The sequence below is a fragment of the Nanorana parkeri genome, unplaced genomic scaffold (genome assembly GCF_000935625.1).
Source record: "Nanorana parkeri isolate BGI_ZX_2015 unplaced genomic scaffold, ASM93562v1 scaffold497, whole genome shotgun sequence".
NCBI lineage: Eukaryota > Metazoa > Chordata > Amphibia > Anura > Dicroglossidae > Nanorana > Nanorana parkeri.
The window spans coordinates 1,031,958-1,056,962 of NW_017306765.1; the positions used below are offsets into that span (position 1 = coordinate 1,031,958).

The window sequence follows — 25,005 nt, forward strand, 5'->3', positions numbered from 1 at the left end:
ATGGCTAAATAAAACTGTAAACCTACATGTTAAGGCAAAGAGAATGGCATTTATAAAATATAAGATGGAAGGGACGGCATTGGCGTTCCTTAAATACAAGGAATGTAACAAAAAATGCAAACTAGAGACCGTAATATCCAGGGATACCAGTATCCCTAAGAATGAGATGATGCGTGGACCTATATGGGTTGGACTTGATGGACGTATGTCTTTATTCAACCCCAAATACTATGTAACTATGTAACTATATATTAAAAGTATAAGGATCACTTTAGATGGAATGACAAAATAGCGAAAAGATATCTTGTCAAAACAGAGGATACTAGGGCCCATCCAAAAAAGGCCTACCGCACCGGGGAGCAATTGGACATCTGAGCATTACAGAAGCAAGCAGTTACTTAGGTACATAGACCTAAGTGAAGCTGACATGCTTTTTTCTCCATAATTCTAGGTGAGGCTCTGCTTCACCTGCCTCCCCTGACCGCACGTCCCTATGCATACCCTCTATGGTCCTACTTCAGCGGCTATAGGCTTAAAAAAAGACATTGGTGAATGAAAGCACTCCTAGACCATGGTCAAAGCAGCAGGCTCCTCTTGCCAATAGTCAAATGTCTTTTAGGCTCAAAGAAATCAGTGTCTGCAGAGATCCTTCTTTTAAACTTTTAAAGTGGACCTTTACCTCCTTCAACTAAAAATCACCTCAGTGTGCAGCTCTGCATGCTGTTATAAAATAATCTTATATTCATTAGTTAAACACAAACATTTTTTCTTTTACTTACAATTAGTTTTTTTCCACTTCCTGGTTAGGCATTAATAATGTAGACCAGCGGTGCCCACAAGGTCGATCGCGATCTACCAGTCGATCGCGTAGCGATCACTGGTAGATCGCCATGTCCTCTCCTCCCGCCGCTTCTCTGGATCCCCCTGCTCTCCCCAGCGGGGATCCGAGAAGAAGTGAAGAAATCGGCGGCGGGGGAGGGCGGAGGACGGAGCCGCTGTCACTAACTAATGCAGAGCAGTGAGGAGAGAGAGAGAGAGAGACTCTCGGCCAGGAATATTTATTCAAGTGAAAAAAATCAAGTCTAAACTGATCTCTACCTCCCCTTGTCTGCAGTGTCTTCCTTCCCTTTTGTTTATCCCTTCCCTTCTTTCTGTTTCTCCAATGCTGATATATTTTTTCTTTGTTCTCTTTAATTTCTTCCACTTTCACTCCATCACCCACTACCCTGCCTTTCCCACACCCTCCTCTCCAGGTCCCCTGGAATCCCCTTTACCTTATGATCTAGATGCTGTTGATTTAGAATATGATGAAACAGAGCCCCAGGGTGCACAGCATACCCCCCAAAGCAGTACGGGGAGTGTAACAACTCCCCCAGCAAGTACCAAACGTGTCCCTTTCTTTAAAAAGGTAAAATCCCCTCCGTGTGCAGTGTTATTACTAATATTAGCTATTCACCAGGTTGTACCTTGACTAAAGACATAATACCAAGTGATGAGTTGTGTTTGATGCACTTCTTTCTCAGTGTGTGCATTGAGACTCGTACAATTTGTGTTAGTTGCTTATTATTATCATTATTATTCATGTTGCCTTGGTTCTGGACCTTTGTGCTGCTCTGCTTGGTAAAATCTACTGACGTGTGTGTGTGTGTGTGTGTATATTTTAGCCCTTCAAAATATGTTAAACAGATCTTAATGGGAGTGCTGACTTTTACTATACACCCCCAAAAAAAACTAATCGGATTACAGAGGGAATATGTATTTTTTGTATCTACTCTATTTCATTCGTCAGCAGATCAAAAAGAAAAGCTTCGATCTGTATTTAATGTCCGTTAAAGCAAAAGTTTCAAAAAACTGTAAAAAAAAATGAAAATAGTTTTCTATTTACTTCATTATTAACCCTTAGTTTACCCAAATCAGCACTAACTGACCTCTAATTTCTAACACTTCTGCTTTAATATTTAAACTTTTTTGTTTCTATTTGTTTTGTTACATTTTTTTACTTTTTTTAAAAAGTGCAAACAGAAAAGAAAAAAAAATATTTCACTTGTAATTACATTGGCAATCTTTTGTACCAGAATAATAATTATAGTGTAATTTTAAATGAAACAAATTTTAGAATAAAAAAAATACTTTTTAACTACTGTTAATGCCTTTTTTTTAACTAGAAAAAAGTTTTTTTTGTTTTCTTATGTTTTTTGTCTATGGATTGCATAAAAAGTCAAATCAGTTTTGCAAGACAATATCGTCAAAAGAAAGCCTTATTTGTTCGCAAAAATGATATATGCATTACTTTGTTACCTTAAGTAAGACAATGTTATTGCCGAATCTGTAGGCCAATAGCAGAAAGGTATGCAAATGCTTTAGCCCATAGACGGCTACAGGTGTAAGAGCTGAAATGGTTAATCAAGCTGTTGCAAGCTTCAGCAGGCTTTTAAGAAGCTTCAGTACTAATAAAACCTTGTTGATAGAGTAGGTGCTGAAGAACAAGTAGAAGAAGCTAGAGAGAGAAAACAGTGGAAGTGAAACACAGCAGCAAATGATGTTCATAGGTTGAACTGGATGGACATGTGTCTTTTTTTCAACCTGACTAACTATGTAACAGCAGCATGTGATGCCATCACATTCACTTTGTTGCATACTCTCTGGAGCCTTAAAGTGCATATGTACCCCAAACCTTTTTTTAGTTTTGGATGCAGTAGAAATTGGTTAAACCCCTGTCAGTCAATCTTTTGCTGTCTGTTTCCCTTTTGATGAGTTTACCCTTTACTTAATTTTGTGGAGACGGAACAGGAAATTATAGTAAATCTCTTTTTAGGGGAATTCTCCTCTTAAACAGTTGTTCCGAGAACAAGTGTCCCCTTTTAGAAGATTTTCCCTCTACTCCTGTTCTGGGGACAACTGTAAAATTTTGGATTTCTAATCATTTTCCGTTTCGGTGACTGTAGTCAACATGACAAGTAAAAAAATTGAATCTTAACTGTAGGACACAGACAGCAATAAACACGTAGGATGCTACATGGCTGTCCTACACATTAAATCATTGTTTTTTTCCCCCAATACCTCTGGCTCTGATCAAATGACCCAGGCTTTGAGTCCAACATTTATAAGACTGTTTTTAAAGCCCTGATGCAGTGGGATTGCTTGGCCCCCTTGAAGCATGCTGGCATGCTGCCACCTTTACGACAACCTTGGACTCTTGAGATTTGTGTTTGACACTCTTTCTGGTTTGATTAGGTAAGCAATAAAAACTTGACATGGGCTCTTACCCCACCCCATCCTACCTGGCCTATAAAAAAAAGTTTTGGCTGTACATACACGTTAACTCCTAGAATAACAGCTATGTTGTCACACTAAACTGTCCAAATTCCAGGTGTGCAAGTGTAACTGTCATCCATGCAGATAAAGGCAGCAAAATCTAATTGCTGGACTTTACCTAATTATCATAAAAAGAACAGCCTTTCAATTCAATAAATAAAGACTAAAGCTGGGTACACATGTTCATTTTTTCTTCATTTTGGCAGGTTCCTCCATCCATGCTATAACAGCGTGGATGAAAAAAATTCCTGCTGTGTACATTGTGATTGCTGATTGGCTGCAAGCACTGTTTGGCCAACGATTTTCCAGCATGTCCCTTTGACAAAAGTAGATCTATAGATTGGCTATTGTCAAGTCAAGCTATTAATCGACTGTTGTGAAGGTGATTGGGCCATTCACGGATTGAGATTCAGCCGATTCTAGACAAAATTCGCTCCAGCTTAAAGGGTAACTTTTGCCCAGGTAAATTGATCAAATGATCATTATTTTGGCCTAAAATATCTGTCTTGACTCTGTACAGATATGCAGAGGAAAGAAGGTGTCCACAGATTTTAATTCAGCTGCTTTAATGCTAGAGAGATGTGCTATGAGAGAGGGAGCAATAAAGAGCTTTTACCAATCTCTATGAAAGGGTACTGTTAGATGGGGTAACAAGACTAATGGCATGGATCAGTTTAGGGACAATTAAGGACTGAATAAAGTGTAATAAAGTGTAGTTCCACTTTGGCATTCAAATTTGAGAAAACACTATATTAGTTCCGATTCACACAGCATACCTAAAAATTGTTTTTAAAAATATATTTCTTTGGTAAAAGCCTTTGTGCAGATTCCAGGCTACTTTGAGCTGTTTGAAAGTGAACATAGAGGGACCGTCTGAGCTTCATCTCATTAACATACAATGCTTCTAAGTCTTTAACCCTTTGTAAGGCAGACAGTGTTCACATCATGTTTACAAATGATAATGAAACCTGCAAAGCAGTACAGACAGCGTAAATAATAGTAAACTTAAAGTGACATTAAACCCTCAGATTTTTGAACATAAAATAATACTGTAATGTGTGCCTTACTGTAATCCATGGTTGTATCCCTTCTCTTTGCTGCTCTTCCTTTTAAATCCGTATCTCTTCTCATGCTGGGCAGAACTTCTGTTTTGCAGCAGACTGCCTTGTCTCTGAAATGGATACATGGTGTCTGTGTGTAGGTTCACAACCTGAGCCAGCACTACAGGAAGAGGCACTCAGCTGCAAAGGGAAGTTCTCCCCCTGCATGAGAAGAGATAAGGATTTAAAAGGAAGAGCAGCAAAGAGAAGGGAAACTACCATGGATAACAGTAAGGCACACATTACAGTATTGTTTTATATTAAAAAATCTGAGGGTTTAATGTCACTTTAACTTCCTACAGCCTCCTCTTTAACATTACATAGGGGGGAAGCTAGGTAGGGTTTTTACACAAGTAAAAAGCATTTATAAAGGTCAGTAGCTATTTTAAAATATTTTAAGGCATGCTATGTGAATGGGAACGTTGTATAACAAATACAAAATAGGTAATATCCTAATTTGGCTGCAAAAGTGGACAAAGACTTAAAGATTACCCACAGTGTGCTGCAATGAGAATCGTTAAGGGAAGAAAATGTGTTTGTTTTTTATTTCTTCCATTTATGGATAGTTTTGGAAGGTTAATGTTAAGCAGGGAATGAGCATGGCTTAAAAATTTATATTTATCTAGTTGAATTCACATTAAATAAGTAAATATTTGTGTATAAATGCATGTTTCTGCACACTTTGCATTAGTGACTATGGTAATAACAGGCATGATTTGTTTTCTTTTCTTTTTTTTCTACCTTTCTCTTCTCTTTTATCACCACTCACTTTTCATTTTTCTTTGACCCTTCCCGTTACTATGTCTTCTTTCATCTACTGCAACATTAACCCTTGCTCCACCCTTGTTTTTGTTCTGCTTCTTTCACTGACTGCATATAGCAAAACAGAGGCAGAAGTCGGTAAGTAATTGTGGCTAAGTGGCTTCTTGTTAGTATGCTGTCTTGCGCTGTTGTATTCTGGACCCTGATTGCAGCATGATATGCAGTGTTTGTGGACAGTTGGTATGCCTAAGTGATCTGCATGATGCCCAGTATATGAAAATTAAGAGTGTGTACATAGGTTTAAGCCATTATTTCTCTTGCAGACCGAGCACATCCCTCCATATGATGTGGTTCCCTCAATGAGGCCAATCATTCTAGTTGGGCCCTCGCTGAAAGGTTATGAGGTAATATGAATGTGCCTTTTAGAATCGACTAAACCTAATATTATCTAATGTATTAGGATATTGTCTGTTGCACTTTAAAGAGAACTATGGGGTAAGTGTTTTTCCCCATAGTTCTCTTTAGGGACATGGGAGGACATATACTAACCTCCTCCCATTACCCAAAGCTCAGTGTATAGCGAATTATTGCCCACAATATACTGTGAGCGCCGCAGCCGGGACGGATCCCGACAATACTGTCGTAATCCACCCAGCTGCGTGAGTGACAGCTGTCTCCAGGGCCGGTGCTAGGATTCTTGCCTACACAGGCAAGGTGCATTTTTGCGCCCCCTCCCCGACCCCGACCCCCTGAGATTTAAAAGGAAGAGCAGCAAAGAGAAGGGAAACTACCATGGATAACAGTAAGGCACACATTACAGTATTGTTTTATATTAAAAAATCTGAGGGTTTAATGTCACTTTAACTTCCTACAGCCTCCTCTTTAACATTACATAGGGGGGAAGCTAGGTAGGGTTTTTACACAAGTAAAAAGCATTTATAAAGGTCAGTAGCTATTTTAAAATATTTTAAGGCATGCTATGTGAATGGGAACGTTGTATAACAAATACAAAATAGGTAATATCCTAATTTGGCTGCAAAAGTGGACAAAGACTTAAAGATTACCCACAGTGTGCTGCAATGAGAATCGTTAAGGGAAGAAAATGTGTTTGTTTTTTATTTCTTCCATTTATGGATAGTTTTGGAAGGTTAATGTTAAGCAGGGAATGAGCATGGCTTAAAAATTTATATTTATCTAGTTGAATTCACATTAAATAAGTAAATATTTGTGTATAAATGCATGTTTCTGCACACTTTGCATTAGTGACTATGGTAATAACAGGCATGATTTGTTTTCTTTTCTTTTTTTTCTACCTTTCTCTTCTCTTTTATCACCACTCACTTTTCATTTTTCTTTGACCCTTCCCGTTACTATGTCTTCTTTCATCTACTGCAACATTAACCCTTGCTCCACCCTTGTTTTTGTTCTGCTTCTTTCACTGACTGCATATAGCAAAACAGAGGCAGAAGTCGGTAAGTAATTGTGGCTAAGTGGCTTCTTGTTAGTATGCTGTCTTGCGCTGTTGTATTCTGGACCCTGATTGCAGCATGATATGCAGTGTTTGTGGACAGTTGGTATGCCTAAGTGATCTGCATGATGCCCAGTATATGAAAATTAAGAGTGTGTACATAGGTTTAAGCCATTATTTCTCTTGCAGACCGAGCACATCCCTCCATATGATGTGGTTCCCTCAATGAGGCCAATCATTCTAGTTGGGCCCTCGCTGAAAGGTTATGAGGTAATATGAATGTGCCTTTTAGAATCGACTAAACCTAATATTATCTAATGTATTAGGATATTGTCTGTTGCACTTTAAAGAGAACTATGGGGTAAGTGTTTTTCCCCATAGTTCTCTTTAGGGACATGGGAGGACATATACTAACCTCCTCCCATTACCCAAAGCTCAGTGTATAGCGAATTATTGCCCACAATATACTGTGAGCGCCGCAGCCGGGACGGATCCCGACAATACTGTCGTAATCCACCCAGCTGCGTGAGTGACAGCTGTCTCCAGGGCCGGTGCTAGGATTCTTGCCTACACAGGCAAGGTGCATTTTTGCGCCCCCTCCCCGACCCCGACCCCCTGTAAAAACAGGGCATTTTGACAAGTACTTGTACTTGTCAAAATGCCCCGATGTTTGCGCTATGGTTTTTTTTTTCACTTACCTTCGGCCCAGGAGAGCAGCGGCGAGTCAGCGCTGGTCCAGTGGGAGGAGCTCCAGGTGGGGTCCTAATTTAGCTGGCCGGCGACTGCCTGAGGTGCCGCGCCATGTCGGGATCCTCTGGCAAAAAAAAAAAACATAGCGCAAAGGGAGACGATCTGGATCGGCTGCATGTTTCTGCTCACCTCCCGATCAATAAAGCCGACCTGTGACATCTTTTGCAAGCCCTAGTTTTTGCATTTGCAGAGGAACGGAACGCAGGCAAAGTTTTGCCACGCGTCGGATCGCACTGCGAGGGGGGCCTGGAAGCTGTGCCATTGAATTCAATGCACTGCCACGCCCCCTCCTGCCACAGAATGCAGGGGAAAGATTTGTGAGCGATCGCAGTGTGTTCAAGCAGCTACCGCTCTGGAATGCACAGCTTTCGGTGTGGATAAGGCCTCAATGTCCATAGTCTGGGCACAGGTGCACTTTATACTAAAGCATTGGAATGCATCCAGAACATATATCCTGTCCAGGTATTCTGTTTTTCACCCAGTGTTTTTGTAGCTGAAATCTGTACGCTACCAGTAACCTGGCAGTGGCTAGTAACCTTACTAGGAACACTATCTTGTGAGACTTGTAAATATGTAGGCCTCATTTTCACATCCTTGTAGTCAAAATATAGAAGCTGTTCCCGACAAGTGTTAGCAGATCTTCTTTGTGTGCTTAGATTTTATACCAATCGGCCATTGAGAGGTGAAAAAATTATATATAAATATATGTTTATACTATAATTATTATAACACATTTCTCCAGCCAACGGGTAGGCAACCTTGGCTCTCCAGCTGTGCTAAAACTACAAATCCCATAAGGCATTGCAAGCCACAGGCATGACTCCCAGAGGTAGAATGCAAAATGGGATTTGTAGTTTCAGTACAGCTAGAGAGCCAAGGTTGCCTACCCCTGCTCTAGACTAGCTCTTTTTTTTTAAACAAACTTTATTGATAACATACATAGACTGTGGAGCAATCTCCTTTTTTATTTTCATGTCATGTTGAATTCTGGTTGGCTGGTTGTTTTACATGTAAGCACAGTCACCATTACAAGCAGGCTAGGTCTAAACAGTGTTTATTTACTTCTGTGATAGACTATTTTGTGCGCTGATCAACCTGTTTTTTTTTTTGAATGGACTCCATGGTTCATATAGATTATGTCGCTGAAAATCGCGATTGACATGCATTTAAGCTCTGGACATCGCAATTGACGCAGATTTCATCAATGGATGTCGCAACGCGTTTCCAGTCACTCTAATAGCTTTATTCCATCCCTTAATGTGCTATACACTATACAGTATACTATAAAGTATATATTCGGAATTCATTTGAGGCCAATTATAACAGTGTATGGCTAGATTTAGTGTCAGTCTATCTGATAAAGTTGCTTAACTTCTCTCCCCCACACTTCCCCACACCTTTGCAGCACCATATATTATTTTTTGTGTTCTATTTTTTTTTTTTTTTGCTACTAGTGAAGTTGCTACTGACTGTCATTAGTTCTCTCAGATATTTGTATTTGCCTGCAGGTCACAGACATGATGCAGAAAGCCTTGTTTGACTTCTTGAAGCATCGCTTTGATGGAAGGTATTACGCTGTCATTTTATATATATATATATACATATGTATGTCATGAATACAAGTCATAGCACAGCCGAGGACAGCTAATATAATACTTGATCCAAAATGGGATTTCTTATAAACAAAGTATTAAGTTGGAAAGAACTGGAACTAGAAAAAAAAAATCTTAAATAATATATAGTTATGGTAATTATTGTCTGGAAAATGTAAGTTAGAAAGACTAGTAAGTTTAGAAAAGTAATAATTGCTTTGTCTTCTGTGTCGCTGTGGCATAATTTTCTAATAATGCAACTGTATTGTTCTGTTACTATTGCATAATATTAAACTATAAGGTCACATGTATCATTTAAGTGTTTAATAGATCTTGAAGAGTTAACCTTGCTAATGGTTTCTTATATTTCCCAGGTACTTTGTTAAGCTAACCATGCACCATACAATCTTATTGTACAATCATCTTTAAATCTACCACTATTTTTGAAATACAAGAGTCTAAAAGGTCTCATAATGTTATGTAAATACACAATTTTTTTTTATATCCTTGGAGTGGTGTCTGTGCAATGATCAAAAACAGCAGTGCCATGCAAGTTATACTGATACAACATTCCTAGCTCTGACTCTCACCAACTCAGCATAAATGGGGACTATTTATACATGAATATTGGTATAGCTGTTCTTACCAACCCATGTGATACTTTAATCCATGGATTATGCAGCTACTCCCCAGTCACTGAAACGCTAATGATCTGTGGGGTATTTCTGAATCTCCACTTACCGGAGTCAATAAGAGATCATTGATTCATAAGTGTTGGTTACAGCACGCTATACTGAAAAAGACTGAATATTTTTTATTTTTTTTTAAATGCAACAACTTTGAGAATGACCTACAAATTTTATGGGGAAAATGATTTCATAAACGGCAACTAGAGCTTAGAAGCAAGGAATATCTGCAATGGTTACAAGAAAAGCAGTTCTCTTAGAAACCGATATTGCATTGGTAATCGATGAGATTTTTCTGCTCAGGTGACGTGGCCGTATTGCTTAGAGTTCACATACATATCCCAGTATTTCTTAGCTTTGTTAAGACACAGAATGCACTATTTTTGGCCATTTAATTTGAGCTTTTTAAGGCATTTCATCATCTTAATAGTGCTTCAAGTACTATTACATACATACCCAAGTAAACATGCAGTAGCATTTCTGCATCGAGTACGAGTGCTGATATTTTGGTTTTGGTACTCGCTGATACCGAGTACCGATACCGGTGCTTCTGCTGGAATGGAGCCGGCTTCCTGGGCAATCCTGATTGCCCGGGAAGCCGGCTCCATGTTGTTTGGCTGACTCAATTGTGATTGGCTGGGAAAACGGCTTCCCGGCCATTAAGGAAGCCGAGCGGTGAGTAATGACCCGCCTCCCGACTTCCTGATTGGCCAGGAAGCCTGCTTCCCAGCTAATCAACAAGGGGCAGGCTGTGTGGCCGGCTCGATGCTGATTGGCCGGGAAGCCAATCAGCAAGGAGCCAGCTGTCATTACTTGCAGCCCCGCTTCCTGATTGCCTAGGAAGACGGCTCCATATTCCCCTGCGGTACTGCCGGTCAGAGGAAATCTACCTTTGACCGGGAGTTCCAGTATCAGAAGGGTATCGGAGCATTTGTACGAGTACTCGCCCAAATACTCGGTATCGGCACCAATACTAGTATTGGTATCAGTGCATCCCTAGTATGTATATATACAGTAGTAAATGGGTTGTGTAGTCACATGCAACAAAAACAGAATATCTCTGATTTATTACGTAGCCTTTCTGCTGAATTACTTTCTAATAGCAGCTGGGGCTGTACCTCTACTCTTTCCCCCCATAAGCTGTAACTATTTCAGCAGCATAGGTAACAGGTCCTGCCCTTTATGTGCCCCCCCTTGCTGAAGTGCCCAAGGTAGCTCTTCGGCCGCTCCTTGACTCAGCCCTGGGGATTCACTCATTCATTAATTTCCTTTATATAAATTAAAAAGCATATAGTTCTAAACACCAGAGTCCCAGATAGATGCAAGAAAGCATGTGGCTGTTTAAAGCAGTACTATCAGTGTTGATTGCCCCCCTCCCCTCTTTTTTTTCCTGCCTTATACGTGCCTTTTTCCTGCAATCTTCTAGCCAATCTGATGATGTCATGGGTCTTTCCTCTTTATTCTCGGTGGGGATTGGGCCTTCCTCCTAGTCTGGGCAGCAAACACAGTCGTGGAGTACTGTGAGCCCAAGCTACGTACCGCTAGGGGGTATGTCAGCCACAGGCTGGGATCACAGGAAAACGGGTGCAATGGCATTACCTATAATTCTGTCTGAAGACCAGCAGCAAAGGATCAAGGAGGAAGCTAGGGACTGTAGCTTGGAGAGGGTATGTAAAGCTTAGCAATTTTGTTTAAAGGGGGCTAAAATAAATGAAAATCAGTTCTGCTTTAACTCTCCAAGATCCACCAAAAACAATATATTTGCTTTGGACTGACCTTTTAGTAAATCCCCATAAAGTGACCTCAATAATTTAATAGGGTAATAATCTGTCGTCAGATAATTTCTATTGTAGACTCTCTCCCTTCAGTGTTACCTAGGGCCCTACCAGAGCCGTTATGCAAACAGAGACTTTCTCAAAGTTACTGTTTTCATATACATACTATCAGCTGTTACTTTAGCAGAATTAGGAACTCACAGGTTGGTTTCAAGTTTTTTTTCTATGTTATCATCGAGATTCATATCTTTAAAGCACCAAATGAAACAAATTGCTTTTATGGTTTAACTCTTCTATAGAATCTCCATTACCCGGGTTACTGCTGACATCTCTCTTGCCAAACGATCTGTCCTGAACAACCCTAGCAAGCACAATATCATGGAGAGGTCTAACACACGTTCCAGTTTAGGTGAGTGTCCAGTAAACCTTAATACACTAACAAAGTGAATGACAACATGAAATTACGTGATGTTTGCAAACAAGCGAATGATAAAAAAAACAGAACCATATGGGATAAGAATCACTAATGAGCATTTTTTTTTTCTTTACAACAATAATATTCAAAATAAAATCAGCGGCAATCAGCCTTTTCAACATTTTGTACTTGTGACATATTTGCCATCATCTTTATCTTGGCAATTTAGATATCTTTCTTTCCACCTTTTCTAATTCTTTATTTGTTGTGCTATTCTGGTCACACCTACTCATTAACATTTTTACTGGTTCCCATAAGTGATTTATTTTGAGTGAAATGTCTAGTCTTGCACAGTGCTTGCATGGGAATCTTAAGTATATAGAGATATAGATAGATAGATAGACAGATAGATATATTACATATATATATATCTATATATCGATATATTTAGGTATATATATAGATATATTTAGGTATATATATATCTATATATACATTGTACTTGTATACATCTTTAAATCTGCAGCTTTCATTAAAATAATCTCGCAATGAATGTCCTTGTTTAGACACTTTCTGTTAAAGGGTGACAAACCCCTGTCTCCCAGCTGTGTTCCTATGTTGTTGCCATGTCACATGAGATTTCATTAGATACTACAAGTGGCAGATTCACCAAACATTATGTAGGCATGGTTGACTGTCACCATCAGGAAACTATCCCTGAGAAATGCTTTATTGCCATTCAGCTATCTTTGAAATGCATGTAGACAGGAAGTGGCTAAGTAGAGCCTGCTGTAAATCAGAAGCACTAGGGTGCAACAAAGGATGGAAAAAAAAGTAGTAGAAACCAGTAGTTTAAAAAAAAAAAGGCAATTGTTTAGGGTTTACGTCTCCTTGCAGTGTAGCGACCCCTGCTCTGCAAGGGTTAAGTGCTCATTTTGTTTTGGGGACTCAAATAAAGCAGATATACTCACCTGATCCTCCATCTCCTGGTCGTCAGCACTAACCTCTCCCCCCTCCGTTGCTGCTAATACAGGTCAATGGACTTGGATAAAACATGTTGACGTCAGCGTTCCTTAGACCATCGGAGCTCAGGGTAGAAGAGACTGCAGGGACCAGTCTAGTAGCCAGTAGGGAGCTGTGGGGACTGAGGATCAAAATGAGCACTTAACCCTTGCAGTGCGGGGGGGTAGCCCCATTGCAAAGGTACTTTTTTTTTATTTTCCCAGAAGTATTCTTTAAAGTAGAACATTGTTGAAATATATGTTTGTCACCCATAGATTTATGCAATCTCTTCTTGAACCTTCTGAGAATGTAAAGATAAAGTCTGTACATTCTACAGAATGCAAATTATGATGCTTAATTTTTTGCTGCTTCAACATTTGGTTTCCTGCTGCATGTGATTGAACCAACAGCTCACAAATATTTTATTTGACATTGTTCTGAGAGGAAACTGGGGGAATAAAACTCAATATCATCATGTCCTAACCTGGCAGCAGTAAATCAGTCTTGGTGTGCTGGTAAGTGATATTTAGAGCTTTAAATCATCTTATGTCCAAAGACTGGGCTACACTGGAGCAAATAAAAACACACAAAAAAGTGTAATTTACATCCTTACATTGAATTTGCTTATCCACTTAAGCCCTAGTTCCTTTTTTCTCCTCTTTATCCTAGAGATTTTTTTTTAGATTTCTTAGTTTTGTATTCTATAATCTTCAGCTTTTCTAGTCTGTCCATACGTAAAATAGATTTCAGGGCAGATAATGCTTCAATTTGGTAGCAGATTTGGATTAATAATTTTTATTTCACAAAAAAATGTAAATTACATTGCACCTGCGTATGTGAATTTATTTTGCTCACACAGTATACGCAAATGTCATCTAGAACAAAGTATTTGTTTCAATGTGGGAAATATTGGTAGAGGAGATAATGATTTATTTATTAAATTGTGTATCATTCTGATTTATTTTTTCTCTTTTTGCCTTCATAGTAGTTATGAGTTAAAGCAGAGATTACATAATCTGCCCCTCCTCCCCCTTCCCTATGCACCTCTGCATCAACAGATCACATACATATTGTAATCTATTGCTCATTGTCATCAGAAAACAATAGGCCACTGTTGCAGTGATGTGTTGCTTGCAGGAATAAGCAGATCCATTGTTACCCTATTTACCATGGCTGTTGGAGCTCATATGTCACATATGAAAGCATTGTGCTGCACTGTGATGCAGATTGCTCTTATTGAATGCTCTGTAGCAGTGGTAACTGTGGAGCTCGAGCATTGTTTTAAACATAGCATGGTATAATCTGCATTTCACCTTCAAAGAACTGAAGCAAATGAATTTGACTGTCATGATATTTATGCTATATTCTTTACTAATTTCATTTGTTCTCCCTCTTTATTGGTTAAAGCGGAGGTACAGAGTGAGATCGAGCGTATCTTTGAGTTGGCCCGAACCCTTCAACTGGTTGCTCTTGATGCTGACACCATTAACCACCCTGCTCAGCTTGCCAAAACGTCACTTGCACCCATTATTGTCTACATTAAGATCACTTCTCCTAAAGTAAGTGCAAGAATTGTAAAGGTCAATGATCTATTATTGGACAACTGTGTCAGGTAGTATCTTATGGAGCGCACAAAAATGTATATGCTGACAACTATGCTGTAATTGTGTGCTGTAATTGTGTGCTGCAATCTTTGTCGTGGAAATGGCCCATTTCTTAGAGTAGTTGAGTTAGAGGAGATAACATCAGAAAGGTACTCTTGGCTAGATATGGCTGTGTGTAGAATACATCAGCATAATGCATGGAAGAAGAGCTGCAGAAAGTGGCCACAAGACTCTGGTGGAGACCTGTCCATGACTTAGGGAGTATGCCTGCCAGAAGGATGTGGCTGTTGGGATGGGGCATGTATCCTGGATCCTGCCGGACATCTTTAACCTGCTTGGTGGGGACTTCAAAATGTGTCAGGACCACCGCTGTGGTAAGCCAGGTCACTATCCCCATCTCTTAAATCACACCCACACATCGATACTCCAGGACAGTTACTTGGGCTCCCTGCTTCCTGCAGTGATGAGTCACAGATGACATTAACTCTCCCTGCTCCTGTGGGAATTCCTTACTTACATACCTGGTGTGCAAGATTATAAGCACAAGAGCAGCGGTCCTGTGGGCCTTGCCAACATGCGGTCCACTTACAGTCCTGGGAGAACTTGCAGTATACCATCTAAAGCAGTGGTTCTCTATCTACGGGTCGCAACCCCATGTTAAGTGGGTCGCAACACCATGTTAAGTGGGTCGCTACGTGCCTTCTGCTGTGCTACGTGAGAGGTTCCTCAACCTCCTCCTAGTGCAGCAGTGTCAGTTCTCCCGCTGCGCTGTCAGATGTTGCTGTAGCAGCAGGGCCCCCATAAGGGGGGTACAGCCAGCACTCAAGTAAGGGGCCCCAGCAGTTCGGGGGGCCCGGACATCAACCAAGGAATTCATGCTATAAAATATTAGGTACGTTCCCCCTTCCCTGTACAATTGGTACCTTCCTGTACGAGCAGGAAGGTTTGTTTTTTCAGGGGACGGAGCTTATGTTTTAGCCGACAAAATGGGGGCCCGACGCTGGGTGGCGGGGGGAGAGCCTTTGCAGTGGACAGCAGCAGATGCTCAAGGCTGACTAGGGGCGCGACGCAGGGGAGTCAGTGTCACCTGTGTGGTGTCCCCCCCTGTGGAGTAACTGTCACCTGTGCAGTGTCACCCCAGCTGAGTCAGTGTTTCCTGTGCGGTGTGCCCTAGCGGAGTCAGTGTTACCTGTGCATTGGAATACACATTACAGTTTCATATATTAAGTTGTAATAGTGTTATTTCTGATGGCAGCCCTGTGCAGCAGCTGCAGCCGGGGAGAAGGAAAGACAAGGCAAGTTTGACTCTGCTGATTTTAATGTTGTGATTGCTGGCCATGCACACAGTCCAGGCTCCTGCCTTGGATTGTGTCAGGACTTTGCACTGGGAAAAGAAGCTTTGCACATGTCCATTGCTCACTTACCTTTTCTATGACATGATAGGCAGCTGAATGATCTTTGATGGATAACAGCTCGCTGTGTCCAGTCACACCCTTCCAAAAATAAAAACACAAACTGGTCGCTGGGGGATGTCTGGAAGAAGGTCAGCCTGTACACTCTGACATTGCCCCCGAGCAGCTCCGGAAGGGGGGCTTTGGTGGAGTTGCAAAACTTTTTAGGGTCTTCATTTTCCCTCGCGGCACTGCCTACTCGCTCCCTGACCAATGAGGAAGCCGGGTTGCAGGCCATGACCCACCGCCCTTCTTCCTGATTGGTCAGGAAGCCAGGCTGACCGGCAGTGTCGCAAGGGTGCATAGAATCTCCCTCTGACCGGTAGCTCTGGTATCGGAGCATTTGGTGCATCCCTAAATTTTAATCCCTAAATTTCTGGACAAAGTGTCAGAGTCTCTTAACATTCCAGCCCCACCCACTTATGCTCCCCTCATGTGACAGGGTTATCACATAAACTTGGCCAAAGCATTTTGTGCTGCAAGGAGCATACCTAGAAGCATTGGGTATGTAAACCAATAATTTCTGTTTTTTTGCCAAAGTTTGCTTAAAGTATGTAAGAAAGTATAGCAGGGTGCAAAAGGTTCCTAAAAATTGTAAAGCTAAAGTTGTATCTGCTTATCATTGCCTTCCTTGGGTCCTCCTTTTCCCCCTTATTAACATGCAAATTAAATTAAAAACAGAACATACATTCTCTGTGCTTCTCTATGCAATGCAGGCAGATGATAGGGGGAGCCAATAAATTGCTGTGCATAACTTCCTGATAAACATCACAGCACCCTACTTCAGTACTTTTTTCAAGAGGCCTCAGGCTGGATTTAAGCTGTTTTTTGTGTGTTTTTTTTTATGTGTGGGTGTCAGTCTGGAGAAGTGGGTATTCCTGGGAAGATGGCATCTGCATGCAGAACACCCTAGATAATGCCAATGTGTGATGCTGGGCCTCCATGATTGAAAGAACTAAATCCAATGAATGAAAGGGGCAGGCCAGGACAGTCCGGCTGGGACTAAGGTTGGCTCTCCCTGACTTGTTGTAGTGAGAAGCTCACCAATTATACAGTGAAAACAGAGTAACAAATTTAAGTACAGAAGAGGAGCCTGTACAACTGTGCAACATTGAATGAAAGAAGCTTGAATATTAACATATGGTCACACCCCCTTATACACTGAGTGGCCAGATTATTATGACCACCTGACGTTTGTAGGCTAATTAGCTATAATTTTGCGCTGAAGTTGCTAGAGGGTCAGACCATTATAAATAAGGCAACAGGTTGTTTACCACGACAGTAGAAGTGATTTGTTTCTGAAGATATGGATAAACAATGCAATTTAACAGCCTTTGAAAGTGGGATGATTGTTGGCGCGGAGCCATGGAGCGAGTATCAGCAAAACAGCAGAATTCGTTAAATGTTCAAGAACAGCTGTTAAAGTGTTTAAAGACTGGACTGTCAGCCGAAAATCTGGGTCTGAACATGCGAATTGTGGCCGTCAGCGACTAGTCAATGTTAGGGCAGAACGGAGAGTGGCAAGACTGGTACAAGACAACAGAAGGGCAACAGTGCAGTGTCAGATTCCTCTCATCACCTTTCAAAATCTCGTGGAGTCACGAGGCGGCCCAACGAAGTCATCTCGTGGAGTCATCTCGTGGCCCAACGAAGTACTGATGGGGTGGTCATAATAATCGCGCCACTCAGTGTATGTCCATTTCATTGAAGGATAAGTTATGACTTGACTCTTTGCTTAAAGTATGTACAGTAGCAGTGAGTAGCAGTGTGCAGAGGGTTAAGATCCTTCAGTCCTTTGTTTAGACTTTAAATGGGCTTCCAATCAGCTATTTTCATTCTTAGTGAATCTAGATTGGACAGATGGTCTTCAAGGCCTAACAACAGTTCTCATAATGACACATTAACAAAAGTGTGGGCATTTGTTAAACAGGATGAAATACCATATTCCGCCCCCCAAAAAAAAAAATACTGGCGGTATAAATGTTCAGCAAGATGTGCTATATGGTGAATGATAGAGTGTACTCTATTACTCTTACATTGGCAGTCAATTGAGCAGTGTGTGGTACAGTTGCATTCACTGGGGGAGAGCATTAATGCAGTGGCGGTCAGTGCAGAATTGCATTAGTACAATAAAGAAACCTTGGCAGCTATGTATCCAGCGTGTGGGTACATTAGTGGTCAGTGGAGAAATACACAGGTAAAGGGGATGTCAATGGAACAGTGTGTGGTTTAGTGACCAAGTGTCTTGGGTTCAGTGAAGTGCATTGGTGCTGTGGAGAAGTGTATGTCAGAAAAGTGCGTGGTGCAATGTCCGTTAATGGAAAAGTGTGCAGGGGCCTCAGTAGTTCGAGGAGAATTATGCAAGTGCAGTGGCATAATGGTTAGCATTTCTGCCTTGTAGCGCTGGGGGTCCCTGGTTCGAATCCTGGCCAGGTCCCTATCTACAAGAAGCTTGCATGTTCCCCTGTGTTTCCTCCCACACTCCAAAGGCATGCTGGTAGGCTAATTGGCTCAATTGTGGGCGCTAAATAAATACCAATAATAATAAGTGCAGTGGTGGTCAGTACAGATATAGTGGTGGTTAGCTTCTGTCAGTGGAGACATGCAGTGGAGGTCAGTGCAGAGGTGTGGAGGTGTAATGGTGGTCAATAAAAAAAGAGTACCACTGCAGTGGCATTCAGTGATGAGTGTGGGTACAATAAAATTCTGCAATGGTGTAGTGATGGTTGTCAGAAAAGTGTGTGAGTGCAATGGCAGTCAGTACAGAAGTGAAGAGCAGTGAAAACCTTTGTGGGTATAGTGATGGTTGGCAAAGTGCAATGGCAGTTAGTATATAAATGCATTGATACAATCAAGAAGAGCTCCATTGCAGTGGCAGTCATTAGAAAAGTGTGTAGGTAGAGTCCCCGTCAGAGGAGAACTGTGCGAGTGCAGTTGCAGTCAACAGCGAAATGTGTGGGTGAAATGGTGTTCTGCAAAGTGCGCAGGTTTGTTGACAGAGACGTGTGTGGGTACACTGGCAGCCAGTAGCAAAATGTGTGCTTGTAGTGCATGATTGTAGTGGCAGTGAGTCTTGTTCAAATGACATCACCCTAGCACTGTAACTATACAGGCAGTGCCAGACGAATCAGTGGGTCATCAGCAATATGACATCAGATAGCGCTGCTGAGGGAAAAACAGCGCATGTCCACTCTGCACAGCCTTGCAGTTTTCCCTGCTAACCTTTCGTCCACTTCCTGCCTTCGTGCTTTAAATAATATAGGATAGGACATCTTATTTATCGTTATCATGATACTTCATATTACATACCTGTCAGCAGTAGTAAAGGAGGTGCAAACAAAACTAATCCTGCTGCTGCCCAGTAGGTGACCACTCTCCACCCCAGCCCTGAGCTTTTACAACCGTGCATGTTGGTGTAAAATGTGTTAAGGCTGTTTTGCTGACTTTCTGTGAGTGATTCTTTTATTTATGGACAGTAAAAGTCAGGAACCTGACATTGGCATGAATAATGAAGGGGGAAAAGGGTTACATTTTACTGGAAACGTCTCTGTACATTGCCCTCAATTCTACTACTTTTACAGTGCAATATACCATACTGCTCCCAATGTGATTTCTCTTCATTTAAACCTCATTAGGTATTACATAGGCTGATAAAATCAAGAGGAAAGTCACAAGCGAAGCATTTAAACGTACAGATGGTGGCAGCAGATAAACTGGCACAGTGTCCTCCGGTAAGTGTGCATTTCTGATAACTAGTTAGAAGAATACAAAATAATTCACCACTACTGTGACAGGTTCATATCCTGCTCATTAAACAAACACAATCAGCATCCAATAATTTCCAAAAGATTTGACAATGCTAGTTTACTATTGGCTATTGCAAATTGAAATAGCCAATAGTAATGTCCCAATGCTTTAAATGGGATTTTTTTCCCAGCCGTGAGGTGAATAGCCGAACAGTATTCGGCTCACTTCACTTCAGATCGGTCTTTCACTCGGCTGCCTACGGCACCTTAGTGAATAGACCCCTAGGTGTTGTGGAGGTTTCAGAATGAGTTTCATAAGTGGGTTCCTGAATATTTGTGCAAGTAAAGATCTGCATATGGTTACATTTATGTTCCTCATTATAATGCAACGTTCATTGGTCCGTCAAACAGTTGCCAAGCATCATGGAAGTGTATTCACAATGTGTGAGGCATGTCTCTTGAAGGGGTTCAGATCAAGGCCTGAGACTTTCAGAAATTCTCCACGATGCAAATAATTTGATAATTTTAATTTAAAAGTTTACAGCCATGGAGGTTAGATGTGACACAGCTCCTTGAGACATACCGAATACACCCAATGCAATGTAGACATAGCAAGATGTATTTGTGGATATGTAAGATGCATACCGTTTAGAACTGGGTTAAAAACTGTCTTCAACTACATCTGTCCAGTTGGGTTCAGTGAACCATATAAAGGTTGCATCCTAACCCCACACATTCTTAAGAAATAGAGAAAGTAACAGCAATTATTACCCCTTTACTGCTTTTACTTAAAGTAGGTGCCAGTTTGCTTTTTCTACACCTAGAAAACTGTTAGATTGTGTCACAAATCTTCTGTAACAAGAAACTGTGCCAGGGCTATAACTATGTGCGATAGGGCTGATACCAAGCCATTAAGGGATCATTTAATCTGCATTTCAAAGGCCATTCCTACAGTGGTAGAGTGTACTATTATTTTCACGCTTTCTTGAACTATATGTACAGTAATTGTATCCAAATGTATTTACCAAATGCTATTGGTACCTGCATTAATTACTATGTAGCCAGACATCTCTGGGCCACTTGTGCTTCTGGGCCCCATAGCAATCTAATGATTTGCTAAAGTTATGCCCTTGTATGGTGCTACGAACTCACAATGTGTACAAAATGTAACCAAGACATATCACTAAGCATTTTATTGCCATACATATAATTGCAAGGTTTAATGTGCAACCCTCTTAATAATCCCTTATATGTCCACAGGAAATGTTTGACATCATTCTGGATGAGAACCAATTGGAGGATGCCTGTGAGCACCTGGCAGAATATTTAGAGGCATACTGGAAGGCCACTCACCCACCAAGCATTAACCCACCCAACCCGCTATTGAACCGTACCCTCGCCACTGCAGCACTAGCTTCCAGCCCAGCCCCTGTCTCCAATCTACAGGTGCAAGTGCTCACCTCGCTGAAAGAGAACCTGGGATGGTGGGGAGGTCGTGGGGAAACAGGGTCATCAACTAAGATTGATGAACATGCTGTGTAGTTCTGGGGAAGAGAAATATGTATATGGGGACCAGCAGAAAATATTCTTTTTACTGCCTTGACATAGTAGCCCACCTACATTACAAAAAAACAGCATCTAAAAAGCAGTATTCATATTTATTTTCAAATCTTAATGTTTGCAAATGCTGAAATGTTTACAAAACATATTGCTGCCACAAAAGGTTATTAACCTCTTGCCGTCCGCCCGTAGTAGAAAAACGGACGGAATTTGCCAAGATTAAAGAATGTATTGTTTTAAGACAATTTGTTGCTTTTCACAAGCCTACATTTTCAATGATGAGTATGATAACTACATAAATATGTAGTATAAATATACTACATATTAGTATAATATTTAGTATAAATATACTACAAATGTTATAGAACACAGGAGCAATTACACATGACTTTAAAAAAGTTCTGACACATGCAGTCTTCAGATACATATCCTGTCACTTGTGTTTGTTAAAGTTGAATTTGTTTTTGGTAAACTGTAATTGGAGTCTAGAAAAATTACAACACTCTGCTAGCAGTATTTATATCAAAAAAGTGGACATATACTAAAGAGCCAGTGCAGCTTTAAAGGGCAACCTATTCTGTAAAATCCCCCTTGTCTCTTAAAGGAGAATTATGAGGCGAGTGATTTTCACTCAGACTCATAATCTGAGCCGACCTGTGACAATGAAACTGTCACAGGTCGGCTCAGTAGATCGGGAAGTGAGCGAACACATACCGTCACTCGCTCACTTCTCAATCTATCCCTGCAGAGAGCCGTCACTGTCACTCACAGTTCCCTGCAGGGATCCCCTCCCCGCTCCGATCCCCCAGCGCTGACTGGCGGAACGGACGGAGGAGGGGGCTGGCACAGCTGGCTCTGCCTCTGGATAGGCAGAGCCAGCTGTCAATCCCGCAGCTGGGTGGATCTGGACTGCAATGTCGAGATCTGTTCCGGCTGCGGCGTCTCAGTATACTGCGAGCTGTAGCTCGCTGTATACTAAGCTTTGGGTCACGGGAGGACTCTAGTTTGTGTTCTCCCGTGACCCTTAGGAGAACTATGGGGAAAAGCCCTGACCCCATAGTTCTCCTTTAAAAGTCAGGCACACATCCGGAAAAATAAATAAAAACAAGGACTGCACCTGTTTGCAATGTCATAGCTGATCAGATCTGAAATATATGATGTATTGAACATCCCCCTATTCTGCTCTTAGCAAGGCCTGCTGTTAGTCAGTATGATGGCAAGCAGAGGGTGGGCAAATATGCACAATTTGTCATGGTGTCAGACACTAAAGTGAATATTAGCTGCTCTCATATTGCATAAAAGAAATTGGAAGAAATGTTAATTTGGGTATGTTTGCAGATTTGAGGGCCCTCTTTGATGTAGAATTCAGGATTCAGTATGTAACAGGAGGGAGACATGCCTTTGTCTTGGGTTGTGTAGAGTACTTGCTAATGCATACATTTTTGATTTTGTTCAAAAGCATTATCACCTTATATCTTTAACAGTTACTGTAAAATATCAGTACATGACAACAACTCCTCCTCTCTTCCATACTATCTTTTCATCGTTTTTATTAACAAGGTTTTACCTGCCATCTATTAGCTGTCTGGTATTGTTTTTCTTTGATCATTTGTATCTTATTTTATTCATTTTGTGTATTCATATTAAAGAGGTCCACTCAATATGCTTCACTGAAAACAAAATGGGTACGCATGCAGTGCTGATCTGCAGTTTCCCTGATTTACAGTTTTGTGCATTTCGTGGCCTTTTTTTCCTTCAACACCCTTTGCCTAGTATATTTATTGAAGACTTTTGGAAATCTTCCATACACCAAGTCAGAGAACGATGGAAGATGATGGAATACAGTAGTGCACATGCATGATAAGCATCAAGGGAAGTTATATTTCCACTCTGCACCCTCCTCAACTCCCTCATCTAAAACTGGTTGAGTGATTTGATATATCGGCCCAAAATTAAAGACGATTCTATGTTGTTTTTCCATTGTAATGGACTTAACATATCGGTTAGTAACCCATGTTCCATTCCTTGCCCACACTGGCTCCTGTAATTACCTAATACTAAAGCATTACATTGATAACGTGCTATACATAGGCCTTGCTGGCCCAGCCCATCCTGTTGGCTACATCATCTACCACCACAGCTTTTTGAAATTCAAAACTGAGAAGCCTAACTCCCAATTTGAGTTTTAGGGAAATTTTCAAAATACAACCCACTCTATAAGCATGCATAGTTTAAATTCCAGTTCGATCCAAAACTGGTGAAGTAGTTCCATCTTCCATGACTGGGTAAAATGTATACCGTTTAAACCTCATAGAGAATTTATTAGGTAGATATTTCTAACAGAGATCCAAAGTCCACTCATCCACGATGGTCTCCATAAATAAATAGGGAAACCAAAGAATAAATCTTGTCAATAATATCCCTCAAGGTTATAACAAGCTGGTAGGAGGTTTAAAGTACAGCTGTCATGAAAGACATACAAACCCAGTTTTTGCTGACCTTTTTCTGAAAATACTAGTTGCTTGGCTGTTATAATTAAAGTGACATTAAACCCTTAGATTTTTTAACATAAAACAATAGTGTAATGTGTGTCTTACTGTAATCCTTGGTTGTTTCCCTTCTCTTTGCTGCTCTTCCTTTTAAATCTGTATCTGTTCTCATGCTCTGCAGAACTTCTGTTTTGCAGCAGACTGCCTTGTCTCAGGAATGGATACACGGTGTCTGTGTATAAGTTTCTATAGGCTTGTAACCTGAGCTAGCACTACAGGAAGAGGCCCTGAGCTGAAAAGGGAAGTTCTCCCCAAGCATGAGAAGACATGAGGATTTAAAAGGAAGAGCAGCAAAGAGAAGGGAAACACCCATGGATTACAGACTACAGTAAAGCACACATTACAGTATTGGTTTAAAAAATCTGAGGGTTTAATGTCACTTTAATCATTTAGGTCGTTAAATGCATATTTGTTCCAGGTCAGTTATTTAAAGTATTAAAACCAGAAGGTCAACAGTATAGGCAAATATCTAGTGTTTCCAGAAGGAAAATGTGAATTTTCAAAAAGAGAGAAAAGAAGGATTGAAGAGCAAGAGGGATTTTCATGTAGTATTCAAGGTGTTCATTATTCATTTTTGGTATAAAAGATCTGTACTCAAATTGGTTGAGGTTGCTAGAGACCAAAAGGTGTCTGCAACCTGAAACAGTGCATATGGATAATGTATCGGTCTCCATGCAGCCCTTTATATTAAGATTGGTTAGTCACACAAATTGTTTGGATGGTGTAGGACCTTTATTTTGTGGTAGTCCGATGCTGGTGTAGTAAAACTGGTAGCAAGGTTAAAAAAAGCCCAGAAGGTAGGAGCAGAGGTGTCCAGGGAAAATATCAACTGAATTAGCTGGGGAAAGATGAGGTTGTCTCGTGTTGGTCAGTAGAAGATCATTTAATTTGTAAAATATTATATACTACACCAATTCAGAGTATATTTTACTAACTAATGATCTTCTACTGACCAACAAGAGACAAACTCGTCTTTCCCCTCTTCATTTGGAGTGATATTTTTTCCAGGCACCTCTGCTGCTATTTGGATTTTTTTTCTTGCAAACATGAAAGTCAGACACCTAGCATTTTCAGAAGGAGATGTAATTAATGGCAGAAATTATATTTCTCTCCTGACTGCTCTTTAACTGACTAGTACCACCCAAAAACTGATTTTCAGATTTAGGTTGAATTGGCCTCGTGTCTAAACATGCTGATAAAATCAAGTGTTGCTCGTGATTTTAAGCATTG

At 40.8% G+C, this 25,005-nt stretch overlaps 1 protein-coding gene across 2 annotated transcripts in view; it reads left to right on the plus strand.

The window, feature by feature from the left end:
- The window catches only part of CACNB1 (calcium voltage-gated channel auxiliary subunit beta 1), a 129,749-nt gene that overhangs the window by 100,108 nt on the left and 4,636 nt on the right, over window positions 1–25,005 (plus strand). The window contains exons 7-13 of one of the 2 annotated variants that reach the window (XM_018561066.1): window positions 1,254–1,408; window positions 5,501–5,581; window positions 8,904–8,962; window positions 11,748–11,857; window positions 14,273–14,424; window positions 19,556–19,651; window positions 20,927–21,234. In XM_018561066.1, the coding sequence (XP_018416568.1) occupies window positions 1,254–1,408; window positions 5,501–5,581; window positions 8,904–8,962; window positions 11,748–11,857; window positions 14,273–14,424; window positions 19,556–19,651; window positions 20,927–21,208 (935 nt within the window). In that variant the 3' untranslated portion in view covers window positions 21,209–21,234. Of the gene's footprint in view, window positions 1–1,253; window positions 1,409–5,295; window positions 5,316–5,500; window positions 5,582–8,903; window positions 8,963–11,747; window positions 11,858–14,272; window positions 14,425–19,555; window positions 19,652–20,926; window positions 21,235–25,005 lie in introns of those variants that run through there. The other variant, XM_018561064.1, reaches the window with a different exon arrangement.